We start from the raw sequence: 18,148 nt of genomic DNA, 5'->3' as shown, positions 1-18,148 counted from the left end.
AGTCCCAAATTGGGGAAAAAACAAAACAAAAACCCCCACACCATCCAAACCATTTTTGGGTTTTGAATTTTCCAACAAAAAATTGATTTTTTCCTGTTAAAGTGACACTTTCCTCAAAAAATTGTCTTTAATCAAACACCCAATTTTCCCTAGCAAAAAATGTTGATGGAAACATTTCAGTGTATTAGTTAAAGTTGCTGTGAAATCCCCACCTCCCCATACATCCCTACCAGCACCAGCCCCAGCACCTACGTGGCATGCAGCTGTGCCCCCTGCCTGGCTGTAGGGCCCCTTCCCTGCCCCCCAAACAGCAGCTGGAGCCAGGGACCCATCGGGGATCCGCACAGGGACTGGCTGCACCTGCTGCTGCTCAGCTTAGCCCCACAGGGTCAGCAGCAGCCTCTCCCCATCCCTTTCCCGGGCAGAGAAGCGGCAGTACCTGGAGCTTCGCTGCCCTGAAGATGCCCCACGGGCTGCGGTGTCTTGGCACAGGGAGAAGCTGCTGGATCCGGCTGGGCTGGGGGTGAGCGCTGGGCTCGGGCCCCTCTGGGACAGCCGGGCGGTTGGTTTGCGGGGCTGGTCCTGCTCCTGTGAACACAGCGAGCTTCTCTCCAAGGGGAGCTTGAACAGGGCCTCCAGCCCCAGCAGGAGGAAGGGTCTGCAACAGCCCCAGGGACCCAGCGCAGAGACACCCCTGACCCCAGTGAGCTCCCCTGGGGCAGCAGCAGCCTGGCCTGAGGGGAGAGAGAGAGAGAGAGACACACACAGCAGGGGAGAGTAATGGGATAGTTCTGGTTTTGCACCGTCCAGCTAGGGAGAGCTCAGCTGAGCACCCAGGGCAGGCAGGGTGTTAGGGCAAGGGGCTGACAAAGGAGGAACTAGAGAGTGCCTGAATCCTGTACAATCCTCTAGTAAAGCTAAAATCTTGACCGCCTCAGGCAGCAAACCATGGCTTGGAAACCTCTCCTCCCATTGCAAAGCAGTTCCAGAGTTGTTAAATTAATCTCTAGCCCGCTCTGTTGATCGTCCGGTGGAACTTCCCATGCACCGTTTACACCACCAGCTTACTGCGCTTTCGTAGAGTCAGGTGATGGTGGGCTGGCCGTAGCTTCTGGTGAAGTTGCCGCCGATCTCGCCCGTTCCTTTTGCGCCTCTGCCATGCGATGGGTCGGTGTGTTTCTGGGGTCTTCCTTCTAGCCCGCCCGTCTGGGTTTTTGGACGGCACTTCAGGTAAGAGATTCCATCTCCCTTCTGGACTGTTCAGTGGGGCTGGAGTCCTAAGCAGAAAAGGGGTGAGGGATGTGTGTTGTCTGGGGGTTAGAGAAGGTAGAGCTGGGGGGGGCGCATGGCGGAGGGCAGCTGCAGTGCCCATGTGTTCCCAAATCCTCTGCATGCCCCTTTCTTCAGGCCCTGTCCCGCCCAGGGGCGCTGGAACAATTTGTACAGTGAGGGGGCAGAGAGCCGCTGAGCCAAACTGTAAACCCTGGATAGGATGAAAACCGCTTCAAGCCAGAGGGGGCGGCAGCCCCCCTAGATCCAACACTGGTGGTCCTGCCCATGTCGATTTTACAGAAAATATTTGGGGGCTTTTTTGTCCAGTTTTTTATTTTTATTTATTTATTTGCAAATCCCCAGCTGCTGGCTGAGCAGGTGAAACTTAGAGACCCAGAGAATAGGGATGGAGGGAAGAGCGCATGGAAAGAACATACAGAGGAGGGGGGAGAGGGATTATTTTGTAAAGTTTCTTTGAATGCAGTTTAGCAGCTGGTGACAGAGAGGATTGTCCAGCACCTTGCATCCAGCCAGCCCCACTTGATCACAAGCAGGGAATCCCCTAACAAGCCCCAGGTTAGGGAACTGGGGGTGGGGCAGATTTGAAGCATGTGTCTTCTCTAGCAGGGGGAGTCGACCTTGGGTTTTAAGATCTTGAGGCGGGGGGGAGCATGTCCTCCCTGCAGAGTTAACTGGAGTTATGGACACTGGGGGTTACAATCTGCTTACAGAGATGTGCTGTGTAAATGCATGAGATGAAATCAGATCTGGTGCTGGCGTGATAGGTGTGCATGGCGTGATGGGGGGTGTGTGTGTGAGTGTGAGAAGCAGCCCTTGTTAATTGAACGCTGCCCACTCATCGCAGGGAAACCCCAGCACCCACCTCTAGATCCTTCTGTGATCTACCTACAGGAAGGAGCAGGTGGATATGACACCCCTTCATTCACTGTCTCAGGATCTTCCCAGGCCTTCCTCACCTCTGACTCCACTCTCCCGGTTGATTGTTAGGGCTGAGCTCTGGCTCTTTATCTGGACAAGCCCCAGCAGAAAACGCACAAGCCCCATGTCTGTAGAACGAATTGTAAGAAGTCTGGGGTCACATTCTTTTAGATCAAAACCCCCTTTGTTCTGCCAAAGCAAATATCTCAAACTCTTTAGTAGCAAGTTGTTCGTTTAAAATCATTTTGTTTAAGAAGAGTCCTACCTCTCTTCGAGCCAGCGTTGTTGATATTCCTGGAGATGTTTTGCTCAGTCATGGAATGTCGGGGGTTTAAAAAACGCCATGGTTTGCTACGAAAAAGCATATGGGGGAACCGGCACCTATAACTGAGCTCCTCCTGGTTAGCAGAGCTCTGTGGTTCGTTTTCCCCTGTAGTGCTAAGATTCTTTCCTAGTGTTACATGGGGAAGATCTCAGCTGAGCATTTCCTGGTTCTCTAACAGCTGAGTTTGGGGCAGTGACATCCCAGAAGGGCCTGGGGAGCAGAACTTCCTGTTGGTCAGCAAAAACAGGGTGGATTTGATTTTAAATCAAATTGATTTAAATCACTAGTCAGGAAGACTCGATTTAATCATGGATTTCTACATAAAAGCGTATTCTTGTTGGTTGTTATAACCTTAATACATGTTCGTCACAACTCAGAGATAGATGTAGGTTTCATTTTTAGAAGGTACACACTATACATTTTTAAACAGTGATTTATTCTGAAAACTTTTCAGATGAGTTTTACAGCTATCTCAGAAAATGAATGATTGTTTGGTTATTTCATTTACCCAAGGTTACGGAAGCAGATAGTTCCCCTCCCAATGACTTCATAAATATCTCCAATTCAACAGGTTAATCGTTAATATTTGGAGGATTTTCTTGCCAGGCTGTATATCACCTCTCTATATTTATTTATTTATTTGAAAACATTTTTGCTGTTAACAAGCGTGTTACCTCTGGAGACACAAATCCACAGTTTGAGAACTGCAAAACTAAGCATCTCTGATGGTATCTTCTAGACTGAGCACTGAATCCCATTGGGTAGATAGAAAGATTAACCTACATAATCTATAAAGAAGCCTGTGGAACCCCATAAGATTGGGTCCTTAATCCATGAAGTATTGGAACTCATTTACAAAACTTTTCTTAAACATTACATGAATATATTGTCTCATACTATAGAGTTAGAATTTATCATCCCTATTCCATGATGAGAGATCTTTGAGCTATAATGTATCTTAATTAAAACTATCTTTAGATAGCTTTCTGAGGGGCAAAAAACATTTTATCAAAAAAATCCAATTTTTTTTATTTTTTTTTTTAAATCATTGATTTTTATCCACCCTGGTTGCAAGTGAATAGCAAAGCTGGTCCCAGCAGGAAGCCAGAGTGTCAAAAATTCTTAGCTGGTGGGAGAGCCTCTCTGTGAGCATCTACAAAGCATCTCACTTAAACAGTGACTGGTTGAACTATTTATTGTAAGGGACGCCCTTTCTCAGACCCTTTCCCTTTATTGTCTCCCACCCCCCCACGTCAGTCCCTGACCCAGGATTGCCAAGCCAAACTAAAATACTACTTGTTTGAAATCTCACAGCTCGCCAAGATTACGTAATTGTCCAGGTGGATGAGCCCGAAGGCAGCTCTGTGAACACCTCCATACCGAATGCCAGCTCCATTTCAGAGACGTCTTTCTTCGTGCAGAAATAGAACACCTCCACTTCGTCGTGGGAAGATGTCGTTTACTCCTCTGATGGGGGCTCCCAAACAGTCCTCGGTTCCTTCAAGGAGACACTCTCCTTTTCCGGTGGATACTTCAAGATGGAGAACGTGAGCAAAGGGGCTGAAGGAGTTAACAGGATTCAAGGTGAAATGTACAGGAAGTGTGTGGCTGTCGTAAACTTTACCGTGGTGGGTAGTTATGCACTCAGTGACCCCAGAAAAAATTCTGCTCCCCTTGCACTTCTCAGGCCATGTAAAGCCTGTGGAAACATCCTATAAACTCCCAGAATATGGAAGACCCCAGCAGACATTGAGCTGGGAGAGCCATCTCCTCTGCAGCCCCAGCCCAATGGGCGTGTCATGTGGGAATGCATGAGGAGAGGAACTAGCCAGACCACAATGCACTCTGGCTCTTCTCAGTGGAAGGACGGTCCCTGAGGGCCCCCTGCCAGCCGGCACACACTAGAGCAGCCCCCAGGCTGCTATAACCAATGACGGGACTGGCATTAGAGCTAGGGCAGAGAACTAGGAAGGTGTAAATCCTGTTGTGCCAGAGCAGGAGCCTTGTCTACACTAGGCCCACCAATGTTCCGACCACTGACTCTAGTAACAATGAACATTTTTTGCAAACATGGTCAGCTAGTGACCCAGCCCCCCGGGGAGGCTAGTCCCTGGCCCCTTCCCTTGTGCCCAAGGCCCCACCCCTCCACTTCTGCCCCCTTGCCCCTGCAGGAGCCCTAAGCACCCCCACCATGGCCCAGGGCCCCAGGGCCGGGCAGCGCGGTTGCTGTGTCCCCAGGCCTGGCAGGGCAGAGCGCTGGGAAGAGCAGGAGGGGGCCTGGCCTGGGGGCGGAGCGTGGGCAGAGCCATGGTAGGCTGTCTGGCAAGTCACAGGCTCCCCCTGCCTAGGATACCTGCCGCCCATATTTGCAAAGTTTCTGCAGTGCAGGCAAGGTTTCAAGCACCTCAAGGGCTCGCAGGGAAAGTGGCATGTGTTGTATAAGCCACGGGGTAACTTTTATTTTAATAGTGGCTAGCAAGCCTTTTGTTCATCAGGCTGCTTGTTAACATACTGCTGGCTCTGTCTGACTGCGGGATCGGGAACAAACATTCATGAAGGGTCTGCGCTGAAATCCCTGGGAAATACGTGGTATGCCGTGACCTGTTTTATCTCTGGCCACTGTCACCCTAGTCTGTGAGGCCCAGATATTCAAAGATCAATGGGAATTGGATACCTAAATACCTTGAAGGATCTGGGCCTAAGGGCCAGATTGTCAAAGGTATTTAGGCACCTAAAGCTGAAAATAGGCACGTAGGGGAATTTTCAAAAGCATGCAGCTGCCTAACTCTCACTGAAGACGGTAGTTAGTCACTTTTGAAAATCCCATTAGTGACCTACCTGCATCTTCAGGAATGCAAATACCTTTGAGTATCTGGCCCTAGATAATCAATAGCAAAGCAAATAGCAGAGGCTGGAATTGAACCAGGCACGTCTGGCTCCTAGATCAGCACCTCCCCCCTTAGGCCAACCTTCTGCAGTGCAGGCAAGAAGAGGAGAATCAGGCCTGTGGTATACGGAGTCCTCACCAACCCTTTCCTCCTTCTTGTCTCGTTCCAGAGCCCAGCTCATTCCCACCTACTGTGTCTGGGACCTCCGGTGCTAAGGAGGAAGCTCGTGATGAGACCAAAGGGGATGGGAAGTAGCTTGTGATGGGAGATTTCCTTCCCCAGTAGCCTCTCTCCTCCCAGCCTGAATTTCACACGCCCGTCCCAGCTCCCACTGATGTCAGTGTGAGCTTGAGGGCAGCGTCCAGTTGCTCCGGATCTTCTCAGATGGCCTGATGGCTTGTGCCACAATTGGCCAAAAATGGACCACGGGGAGCTGACACAGCAGAGTTGGCTATGGCCAAGGACAAGCCCTTGGCTGATTGAGGAGCCGTCTTTGGGGCCTCCCAACGCAAGTACAGAGTGTCAATTAAGGGGATGAGTTCAGGGGCAGAAAACTGTGATCCCCAAAACCCAGCATGCTCTGGTGGGGAGCCACCTATGCTAGCCAATGGGAGATGTTGATGAGAGGGGTGTGTCCTAAGCCCTGCCCCTCTCTGTGTTCAATGCTTGTTGTGGCTTGTGATCCCAGGAAACCCCTCTCTTGCAGTCAGGTGATTGAGATGCTGCTTAAGTCATATCTTGCAGGAATAAGTTAGATACCTGCCTTGCTCCATGCAAAATGGCAGAAGTGCCTTCCTAACCCAGCCCTGTGGTCAGAGCACTCAGCTGGGAGAGCCCCGTTCAATTCTCCATCATTAAAAAAAGAAGTCAGTCCATTCTTCTGAATGCTCTCAGACAGGCAACTCCTGTTTGTCCGGGTTCGGTGAGGGAGTTGCTTAGGCACTGTCAAATAATTACTTAACAGTCCAATTAATCTAAGTATTGTACTTAACTGGTTTCTGGAATTTGTAACCGGTTTAGCAAGGTCATTCCATGACAGGCTGATGCACCGTTAAAAGAAACCGGCGCCAGGCAGAAGTAAGCAGCAGCATCTTAAAACCGTTTGTCAACCATTCAGTTTTCTTCAAGTTGCAAGGAGAGAGGCTTGTAGACGGCCTGGAGAAGAAATCGCTTTGCATGAGGATTCTGTCAGTGTTTAAACCGAGGGGGTGTTTTCGGCAAAGGGAGGAGGTGGGAAGGAACCTGCTTTACGGCTCAGGCTCTGTCTGCACTTAAAACACTGCAGCTGCTGCAGCCCTTCAGTACAGACACTTCCCACAGCAACGGGACAGCGAGTCCAGCGCTCTAGGCCTCGCTGCCTCCATTAGTACAGAAAAGGTTGAGAAAAATGATGAGGGACGTGGAGCAGGTTCTGTATGAGGAGAGATTAATAAGACTGGAACTTTTCACCTTGGAAAAGAGATGACTAATGGGGGATAAGATAGAGGTGTATAAAATCATGACTGATGTGGAGAAAGTAAATCAGGAAGTGTTGTTTACTCTTTCTCATAAGACAAGAACCAGTGGTCACCCAATGAAATTAATAGGCAGCAGGTTTAAAAGAAACAAAAGGAAGTATTTTTTCACACTATGGAGCGTCAACCTGTGGAACTCCTTGCCAGAGGATGTTGTGAAGGCCAAGACTATAACCCAGGGTTCAAAAAAGAACTAGATAAGTTCATGGAGGACAGGTCCCTCAACTGCTATTAGCTAGCATGGGCAGGGATGGTTTCCCTAGTCTATATTTTCAAGAAGCTGGGAATGGGTGACAGGGGATGGATCACTTGATTACCAGAGCTCCTGTGATTCTGGGTTGTTTTTTTTTTTAAATCTCTCCACAATTTTGGTTACAATTGAAACTTCTAGTTAAAGCGATCAGTGGGCGGGGGGGGGGGCTGGACTCTCTGTTGCCTTGCACTTTGTTTGTGTCACCTTTACACTGATGCAAAGTGAGCAAGAAATACCAAAAGAACTGCAGGCACTAGTGTAAATGACACACACCAGGATCAGGGTAAGGCTGGATTGGGGCCCAGAACTCTTCCCTCACCCACCCATCACGGCACAAGGAGTTTGATCCTGGGCCTCATGCCAACTGCCCATAAGGGGCAGCTTAGAAATTCTTCGGTAGCACAAAGCTGGTGTGTCTCCCTATGTCACCTGCCTCCTCCCAATCTTTAGTCTGGGGACGTGGTGTGGTAGCAAAGAGAGTGTGGTGCATAATGCTGGCTCAGAACTGCTGCCACCACAGCCAGGGTAACTTAGAGCAGCCCCAACGGTGCTCTAAGTTTTATGTCAGGTGCTATTTCAGGCACCAGCCAGCCGAAGCTTGGGGGAACAAAAGGGTGACTTCAAGCCCCCTTTTCCCATCCCTCTCTGCTGAGCCAAATGAAAACTTGGCACTGCTGAGAATTCAGACCCAGGCATAAGGCAATGGAGAACCCCAATCTTTCTTCTGCTGTGGAGAGTTGGTAAATCTCAAAGCCCAGATGGCACCGTTATTAAGCACATTATTTTTTTCTCTTTGCTATTTAAAAATAATGAGATGCAAAACCAATATGAGTGCAGCAGTAATGTTGTATGGTTCGGACACACAATTAAGTTTCCTGTGACAACACGAACTTGATCAACTTGCATGTATGGAGCATATTTTTCCTCTTCCTGTTTTTCTTGTAGTATTTTAAAATTTACCACCCAGGGTTCTTTGTGGCATATAATGTGGCTTGTATTAAAAACGCCACAAACGCAAACTTACAGGAATGGGCCAGAACTTGACAGCTTACAGGAGTGGCCGCTACAGGGATCGGGGCTGATTTTAGAGGGCACAATTTTCAAAAGAACCAAAGTGACTTAAGTGCACTTGGAAATTTTACCTCTAGTCTTCCTTATGAATTAATTTTTTATTTTATTTTTTTTTAAAGGGAGCTGTAGCCTGTTTTCCACAAGGTCAGTTCAAGCCAATGCCGTAGGGCATTTCAGGCTGCTGTCCTGTCTGGTCCAGCCCAGGGGACAATATCTGATGCTTCCAGGAAAAGCAAGAACCCGCTGTAACATACATGGCTAGTCTTACCATGCTGTAAATGCAGGAGGGGAATTCATTACTGACCTCCGTGGCATTCAGACTATGTCCTGAAGCATGGGATTGGGCCAGAGGGACAGCTAGCGCTGGCCACAGTGTCCAGGGTCTCTTGGAGTGGGAAGTTCCTTGGAGAATTCCACTGGGTGGGAGACTCAGCTGTGAAGGGAGGGGGCGGGCAGGAGCATCTCATAAACCCAAGATTGGAATAACTGAAGTAATGTTCCTTTTCCATGGAGCCTCAGCTCTCTGGAACCTCTGCAAATGCTTTAGCCACGTGTTTAACTCCATCCGTAGGAGTAGCCTTGGATCACAGTGGGAGGGCTCAGGTATGTAAGTGTTTGCAGGATGGGCGCTCAGGGCAGTCCCTGATGCCAGGGCAAAGGGGATATGATGTGCCACTGTCTGGATTTGGGAGCCTGCCTCCACACCGAACTCACTAGGCGCTGGGTGCATGACTGCAAGGCGCTGGGCCGGGGAAAATCAGCCCTGGGTGGTTATTTCGAGTAGAAAACCAGAGCCACTTCTGGGGTCTTTCAGCTTCTAATGCCCTTTCCCTTCTGCAGCTGGATTTAAGCCTATGATAAAATCCTTCTCAATGCCAAGTCAGTGCCATAAATCACTGGACTGGGTGCAGGAATCAGTAGGCGACATTCTCTGGCCTGGGTTATGCCAGGGCTCAGACTAAATTATTCTTCCCAAAACTTTTAAAAGCTGAGCCCCCTCCTCAAGGCAAAGAAACCAATCGTGCCCCTCACCCGTCAGCAATGTGTTAGCGACCCCACCCCCCATTTTCATGGATACATCTTCAAACCCCACCCTTCCCACCATGGCTAGCCCTTCCCCACGCCTCAAGAGACGCTGGAGGAGATGATCCTAACCGTCCCCTCTAACCTTAAGACCTGAGGGACCCCATCGTGGAGCATCTTAAAAATCACAGTTCCCAGACTCTGGAACAGGGGCTGCTTTGCCAGGCTCACCTTTCTCCCTCCGTCAGGTTGGCCGATGGGGATAATGAGCCTGGAGATCTCATTCCCGCTGCTCTGAGTGGTGCCCATGTGCACACGACCCAGCTCAGCTCTTCCTGTATCCCAGGAACGTCTTCATCTTCTGCGATCCTCATGGCAGCAGTGGGATGATTTAACTGAGTCCCTTAGTCATGGGGCCTTTCTCTCTCTTTTGTTTCAGAGCCAGCGTCCTGGAATCGTCTCCTGGTGCGTGGAGTGGTGGCAGTGGTGGGGGTGCTAGTCTTACTGTACCTATGTGGGTTTTGGAAAGGTAGAGGAAAAGTGTTTGCCTACTCGCAACTCGTCTTCAGGAAGCTGCTGACTCATCCCTCCCCACAGCCTGGAAGTCGGCAGGATTCCCAGGAATCGGAGCTCCCCGCAGTGTGTGACAGGGACGGGGACCAGGCCCAGGGAACCAGAAACAGGAATCAAGACCCAGCCCTGGAGAATGGGGAAGGAGACCTGCTAATGGAGGACAGGCGCTTCCCCCAGGAACCCAGAGGAAGGGATCCATTAGGTGGGGACACGGGTGTGGCCCAGGAAACTGGAGCAGCATTGCCAATCCTCCAGGGTGACCGGGAGTCTGCAGGAATTAAAGATTAATTTTGAATGAAAGATTATGTCATGTGATAAATCTTCAGGAATACGTCCAATTAAAATTGGCAACCCTAAACCGGAGTGTGGGGGAGGGACCCATTAAATGGAGACAGACTTCGGCTCGGGAACCAGCGGGAAGAGCTGATCCCTCCTACGATGCCCCTTAATGGTGGGGACTAGACTGGGTGAAACTTTTCATCTAAACCTATTTGAGGTGAAAAATGCAGATTCAGCAGTTTGCGAATTCGTATCCGGTCTGCTGAATTGTTCACGTCCAGATCCTCCCCCGCATTCTTAACAAGTCAAAGCATTTCGTTTAGACACTTTCCAAACAAACCATTTTGATTTTTCAGTTTGAAATAATTTTTTGTTTAAAAATGTCCTTCAATTTTATTTTAAAAATTCAAAAAGTTACAACCCTTGAAATGTTCCTGGGTCTTTTTGGGTTTTTTTTAAAGCTTTTTGGTTCATCCAAAATTTGGAAAAATGTTAGTTTTGTTCAACCTGAAACCAGTTTTTTTCCATCTCTTTTTTGGAATTGCCAGCGACCAAAAAATTCTGTTTGCCCAGCTCGAGGGGCGGGTGAGGATTTTGGCGGTTATATTGTGGGTCTCTAAATCTCCTTGTTGCTCAACGTTTTCTTACTGCAACAAATTAATTTGGGATGAGGGCAGGATGGGCAAAAGCTTCCTAAAAGTGGGGGGGGCTGCTGGCACCCAAACTGTTGCCCAGCCCCTGTGCCACCCCTTCTCCTCGAGGTCCTGCCCCCTCAAACCGCCCCTTTCCCTGAGGCCTCCCCTCACACCACCTTTCTCCCTGAGCTCCCACTTCACGCCACCCCTTGCCCCCAAAACACTGCCCCGCCCCCACTCCCTTCTCTCCCCCATCATCCAGTCGCTCACACTTATGGCCAGTAAAAAGTGGTGGGCCCTGGTCTCCCCTCTTCCGGCACCCCGGATGAGAGTGGGAGAGGATGAAGAACTCCTTTCAAATATAACTTCCCCCCCACCTCAAAAAAGCACAATTTGCCAGCAACAGCAAAACATGCACCTCACCAACCCGGCCCAGTCACGCTGTGTTGTGTGTGACATTCCCGTCCTGGGGCGGTTTATGTCTTGGAGAATGTGAACCCTGCAGGCCTGGGTGTTTCTCTGCGTCATGTGACCTCAGTGCTCCTCATGAGAGCCGTTGTTTGTAAATGTTTCAGGAGCAGACATATTTATCATTCATGGACAGACAGACATTTATTCACAATTAGAACTGGTGAAAAATAGCGGGGGTGGGGAGGGTCATGAACATTGAAGAAGAAACCACTCCTCCCCCCCCCATATTCTTCAAATTTATTTGGAAATGTTTTTAATTATCAAATTTTTGTTTCGTTTTGGTGGCAAAAACTCCACGTTCTCTCTGAAGTGGGCAGAGAAATCCAAAATGTTTTTTTTAAAGAGGGAACTTTTTTCAAATGATCAATGTAATCCAAAGTGGCATTTTTAGTTCAAAGGTTGCATTGTCAGTGTAAAACCCTTTTGAACCAGCTCTGTTACTGTAGAACAAGATGAGTTTATTTTTCGTGATGCATTGTTTGGGCCAGGTTCCAAGTGGCATTTCAGTTTTTGCACAGCTCTTCTCTTCTTGCGTCTGCACCTCTCATAAGTTGTGGCCTTAATCTTGGCCCTGGAAACACTTACGTGCATGTTTCACTTTAATTACTGCTGTGAATAATTCCATTTCAATGGGACAACTCTGAGGTCGGGTTTATGCTACGGCCCTATATCGGTGTAACTATGCCATTTATTTAATTTTCTTTCTTTTATAGGTGAAAGTTCTTGAGAGGTTAAAGCAGGTAAAATACATGAACAGGTTCGGGCAGTCCGAGTTTGTCAGTGCAAAGTGACAGCAGAGATGTGGTATCTGCTAGTTTTCCATAAGTCTCTCAGGGTTACCCAGGATAACTTTGGGGATCTCTGTCTCGCATCAGAAATGTTCCCTGAAAGTGTCCAAACAGTTCAGAGCTACAGAACCATTCCCTGGATCCATTCTTATAGCTGTCTTCCCCAGAAAGCAGTCTGGCAAGTGTTCCTGTCAGCTCATTGCTAAGTTATCTGCCAAAACACTAGAGTTTTCAGGTGCCTAAGTAGCCCCTGGAATCAGGGTGAAATTATCCTCCCCGCCACCACCAAAATTGGAAATGGTGCCCCGGAGTGCACGGGACCCTACCGTGCTTCCCCCATGGGAGCTGCATTAACAGGCAACTCTGCAAGTTATCTGCATGCCTCTGCAAGTGACCCCCATGCCTCTCCATTTCCTTGGCCACATGTATCCTGTCCCCATGCTGGCGGCTAATCCAGAAAAAGAGGGAAAGAGCTCACCACTGCGACCACCTGAGGGCGGTGTTGGGTTGAGATCAGCTGGTCAAAGCAGGCAATAGGGACAGAATCTGAGACTTGAAGCTCCTCGAGTGACCTCTGCCCTTTCTAGACCTGCCCTTCAATCAGACACAGCGATTGTAAAGTTGAATGTGATAGTAACTAGACCCATTTTAAACCCTCCACCACACAAGAAAAAGCCCGGAGGATTCATCATGAACTATTTATTTCTCCTCCCCTGGATTCCTGCAGCCACCAGCCACCTTGGAGCTTTCCCTCCTCTCTCCCAGGCTGGGCTCACTTGATTGCAGGAGCTCAGCGGAGGGTCCAGCTTTGCTCTTTCACTTCCATTCTTCACGTCTTTGGACGGCTGCATTTGCAACTGAGCAGCCTGATGGAAACACTGTGTCCTCTGTCTCGGCAGGCAGGCCCAGCCGCCAAAGCCAAAGACTCCCTGAGAACAGGGGGAGGTTCGCCTGAACTCTCAGGAGTGGAGGCTGGGCCCATAGGGTAGGGTTACCATATTTGAACTTTCAAAAAAGAGGACACTCCGAGGGTGGGGGCGGGAGTGGTAGCCCTGCCCCCATCTACTCCCTCCCACTTCCTGCCCCCTGACTGCCCCCCACAGAACCGCCAACCCATCCAACCCCCGCTACTCCTTGTCCCCTGATCGCCCCCTCCCAGGACCCTGCCCTCTATCTAAGCCTTCCTTCTCCCTGTCTCCAACTGCCCCCTCCTTAGACCCCTCCACCCTAACTGCCCCCCTAGAACTCCACCCCCTAACTGTCCACTGACTGCCCTGCCCCCTATCTGCACCCCCGCCCCCTGACAGACCCCTGGCTCTCCCACACCCATCCAACCACTCCCTGTCCCCTGACTGCCCCCGCAGAACCCCCAACGCATCTAATCCCCGCTGCTCCCTGCCCCTGACTCCCCCCCCGAACCTCCGCCCCGTCCAACCCCCGACCCCCGCTCTCTGTCCCTTGATTCCCCCGACCCCTCTTCATATGCCCACCCCCTGACAGGCTCCCCCCAGAACCCCTCACCCATCCAACCCCTCCTGCTCCCTGTCCCCTGACTGTCCCTAGGGATCCCATGCCCCTTCTCCAGCCCCCCTTGCCCACGTACCCTGCTGCTCAGAGCAGTGTGTCTGGGGTGCGGAGCCAGACACAGTGTCGTACTCCCCCGCAGAGTGCGCAGCTCCCCCTCCGCCCCCAGAGTGCTGCATTGGGAGGGAAATCCTGGACCTTTTGAGAGTTTTACAAATTCCTCCCGGAGGGCAATTTAAAACCCAAAAAGCCGGACATGTCCGGGAAACTCCGGACGCATGGTAACCCGACCACAGGGACTCCAGGATCTGCAGCTGCTGCCACCTTTATGGTGAATCCTCCGACTCATCACCAACCAGCTCTTCCCCATTCTGCAGCCTGGCCCCATGGTCTGACCGTGCAGGAGAACAGAAACCCTTTGGGACAGCAGGAGAGTCTACTAAATGCCGCACTCTTCGCATGGCTTCCCGCGGTCACTGTGAAACACGACTACCCTGCCCCCAGGAGTCTCTCAAGCAGCTGCCGGCGCAGTCACTGGGCACCCACTCGTAATGGTCTTGGGCAGTGGCATTGCAGAGGGAGCTGAGCAGATCGTCCCTTCTGTGACTTCCTGAATTGCTGCCAGGACGGATTCTCCTCTGCGCTAGGGAGAGTCCCCGAGGACAAGCAGCTGTGGTGGGGGATGGGGCAAGACAAGCACTCCCCCTGAGCCCTTGACTAGCAGGCAAGCAGGACTCTGGGAGCCAAGGCATCGGTGTGTCTTGCTGGGAGAGCAGAGCTGGAGAGCAGAAAAGGGCATTGGAGGAATTGAAGAAAAGTCAGTGTCATGGCTGGGTCATGGGCAGCCAGACCTAGTGGTCAGAGGCAGAGTCCACACTCACAAGACAGCAGTCGAGAGTCAGCTGGGTCAGGACACTGGAAGAGCAGAAGCAAAAGACCAAATTGTGTTCAGAACCTCAAGTCAGGTGAGTCACCCTGAGTCCGGATGCCAGGAAATCAAGCCTGGGGAGTGGGAGCAGGAACAGCCAACACACGGTCCAGAGCCGGGGAGGAGCTCGGCTGTTCAGACAGCTTCTTCTTCCTGCTGCTGGTTTAAGGAGGTCCTGGGGGCCGATTAGCTGCTCTGGGACTCTGCCAATAGGAGCCTCAAACTGGGTCTGGACTTCGTCAGTCCTAGGTAAGCAGTTTTTCGTAGGCTTCCAGGTGGCGTGCTGGAGGGTGGCTGCTCCCAGGAACCCTGCAGACCTGGGTTAATGACCCATGGGTCATGACAGTGAGTGATCTCTCCCCGCTCAAACCTCCTGCACGAAACAGTCTCCAGGGTCCCGGATGCATCCTCTGAGAAGAAAAAAACACAGTCATGAGGACAAATAGGCTATGGAACAGGAGCCCCCTCTTTGTTGCAACAGCCCCAAGTACCCAGAAGAGTGGACGGTTCTTACCTCCAGGAGATGCCTGGGATCTTCCATCTAAGCCTCAATGGGACCCATGTTGCTTGGTCTGACAGGATGAGATCATCTGTCCCCACTGCTCCCTGCGCTGGGGCTGGCTGCAGCACACATCTGTATAAGAGGCTGGGCCAGAGAGATGTTACAATCAGGGTCCAGGCACCCCAGAAGGAGAACAGAGGGTCTGAAACCAGAAGACGAAGCAATCAAATCAGCGGATTCGACAGAGGAGTTTTCTACCCTACAGGGACATCAAAGAAGGTCTGTTAGGAAAGCTGAGGTGTTAGTCTGGAAACTGCTAAGGCAAAGATTGTGACTTGTTAAGATTCAGTTTTAGTCACTACAAAGTGTGTTGTGTTTTGTTTGTCTGTTTGAAATGTGTCTCTTTCTCTTGCTTAGTATCACTTAAATCTCTTCTTTCTTACTATGCTTCCCAAACCACCTCAGTGTTGTGTGTTCGAGTGAAGTGTGAGTCTCCAGCCTACCCAACAGGCTGAGCTGTGCCCTCTCTCTCTGAAGGTAGCGAATAATTTCTGAGCGGTGCTGGGCTCAGAGTCCAAGGGCAGTTCACCAGACATCTCGTGGGAAGCCCAAAGAGATCAAAGGAGCAGGAGAGATTCAGGCCCCACTGACCCATGGGAACTTCCCACAGAAGAGCCTACACAGGGCTCCAGACACAGCCACTTTGGGTGTGTACCAGAGTTCACTCACCGCTAGATGCTGGCCAGGCCTCGTGTCATCGCTTTCTCGCTGGGCTAGCAACCCCGCTGATACTCACTCTTGCAGTTTGTTGGCTCGGAACTCAGCCCTCCAACCAGGTGACTGTCCTTTACTCCACTCCTTCCTGGGTCGTGCTCCTTGCAAACAAAGTCCCAAAATGTCTTGAACAGAAAAAAGGCCTTCCACCCTCGTGGGGAGTTCTTCCTCAGCCTGATTTCGGTTCGGCCTGCCCTTCTTGGGTTTCTAGGGTCTTCTATGTCCCCTTCCTTAGGGACGGTGAGAGAACCCAGTCCTACCCTGGACTCCAGGGTTTGGCCCAAGGCCGTCTACTGAACAGCTCGCTCTGCTTCTGTACTTTTGCTGCTGTTTTCCCTTGTTTCCTCTCAGGTGGGGCTCACTTGGTCATCAGTTTGGCCTAGCCCCAGGCTAGGCAGCCATAGGCCAAGCCACCCTGTTAGATTCCCTCCTCCTTCAAATCCGGTCCAGCCCGGCTGACAGGTTTGCTGAGGGGATGGTGAAACCCCATTGCTGATCAGAAGGAGGTCAGAGTCTGTTCTCTAGGAGCTGAAGGTCCGTTTGTCCTGCTGCGGGAAGTGGAGCTGGAGAGCGGAGATGTTAAGTGAAAGAGACTGCATGATGGAGTTGGAGACTGAGGGACGGGAGCCTCCTCCCAGAAACGCTCCCAGGAGAACAGGTTTGAGGAGGAGTTCTCTGGGGAGCCTCTTGCTTGGAAAAAAACAAGAGTGGCACATTCATAAAGATGCCTCTGTCCCAGGGATGGGGGAAGCTCCCAGCCAGGCTATGCAGCAGGGATCCCATTTCTCCCCCAAGAAACCCATTTTGCCTAAAGAAGTCAATGGCTCTTACCTCCATGAGGGAGCGGGGTCTTCCCTCTCAGCCTCTTTGAGAACTACCACTGCTTGGCTTCCTAGGACAAGGGACCTGTCTCCACTGCTCCCTGAGGTGGTTCAGCTTCTGACTGCACCCATCTGGGAGGCTGTCACACATGCCAGGGCCTAGAAGACATGCGGGGAGGAGGCTCCTCTTCATGTCAGACTCTGAGAGCCCAGAGAAGGGCCAAAGGAAGAATAAAGGGCAGGAGATGAAGCTAGCCCGGAGCCTCTGTCCCATCCTCACCTCCTCAAATGTGGAGCTTCCTGAGCTTCAGTTGGGCAGACAGTCTGTAGCCCTGACCCAAAGGTCCTTCTGCGCCGTATGGGGCAGGAAGATCTCTGCCTGGGAGCACGGGAAATGGGATGGGGGTGAGATCAAGGAAAGAGGGGAGGGATATGGGTGTGAGGGAAAGAGCTCCTGCCCCAGATGAAGGAATTCGGGGGGCCACGGGAAGGACACAGCTCCACAGAGAGGGGAGAGAGTTCCTGTGAGTGCCAGGGGCCTCCATTTCTGCTTCCACTAGCCCCCCCCCCATTTATAGTGAGACAGAGCAGTACCTGCAGCAGGGAGCGGGACTTGCTGAACAGGGAGGGGAACCTTGAAGAGCATCAGATGAGCCACAGCCCTTGCAGCGCCTCGGGCATCTGGTGCAAGTGCCGGATCATGTGAAGCTGGCACATGACCTTGACTGTGACATCCTCATGCTGCAGGGGAATGAGAACATGTCAGAGACTGAGACACTCCCCAGGAATCAGGGAGGATGAAGGGCACCTGGAACCAGCACCATCATTTCCACCCAGCAGCTGCTCATGTCTGAGTGGTAGATTCACCCTCCTGACCCCCAGGATGGAACCTTGCTGTCCTCTCTAGTGACCTTCAGTGCCAACCCCCCTCCTTGTAGGGTGAGCTCCTGCCACCTCCCCATCAGTGCCCCTGACAGCTGTTCCACCTCCAACCCACCTGGGGACACCGCTTAAGTTCGCAGTCACCATCACCAGTCAGTTCTTGGCCTCCCAGGCTGCCAGGGATGGGAGCAATTCTCAATGGTGGCTCGGGTGACATGGACACTAGGCCATGGGGAAATGGGTGCAGCTCTGTGGGGCAGGAAAGGCTCCCAGAGGGCACTTAGGGGACTCTCCTCTCCTTCCCAGGAGTGATAACAGAGCACCACATCCTAAGAACAGAAGTCCATGAAGTCCCCACTAGGCTCCTTGCTACCAGGCCAGCGAATGGCGAGAGGATGGGAATGAGGCCCTGGGCCCCACCCCAAGCTTCTGAGTCAATTGCAGCTGCTTACCGTGTCCCCCATCAGTTGCTGGGCTTCCCCCAGGAGGGAGTAGACGAGCACCAGCCCAGCCTGGCTGACACGCAGCAGGGGGTCGTGGATGGCCAGCAATGCTGTCTGTACGAAGGATCTTCTCTGCCCGATGGAGAAGAATTTTTCAAAGACCTAAAACCAAGAGGACATGAGGCTCGAGCAGATTGCCCAGAGCCAGCCTCCAAGTCCTGGCTGTACAATGGTGTCTAGTGC

At 51.3% G+C, this 18,148-nt stretch overlaps 1 protein-coding gene across 1 annotated transcript in view; it reads right to left on the bottom strand.

The window, feature by feature from the left end:
- Positions 1 to 375: 375 nt before the first annotated feature.
- LOC141998906 (uncharacterized) overlaps positions 376 to 18,148 on the bottom strand; it is a 70,610-nt gene continuing 52,837 nt past the window's right edge. The window contains exons 10-11 of the mRNA XM_074971867.1: positions 2,250 to 2,301; positions 376 to 734 (exon numbers count right to left, since the gene is read on the bottom strand). Of these exons, the coding sequence (XP_074827968.1) occupies positions 376 to 734; positions 2,250 to 2,301 (411 nt within the window). The remainder of the gene's footprint in view (positions 735 to 2,249; positions 2,302 to 18,148) is intronic.

Source organism: Natator depressus, chromosome 14, assembly GCF_965152275.1.
Source record: "Natator depressus isolate rNatDep1 chromosome 14, rNatDep2.hap1, whole genome shotgun sequence".
In the NCBI taxonomy this organism is placed as follows: domain Eukaryota; kingdom Metazoa; phylum Chordata; order Testudines; family Cheloniidae; genus Natator; species Natator depressus.
Note: the sequence above shows the minus strand (reverse complement) of the source record. Positions and strands in the feature narration are given on the sequence as shown.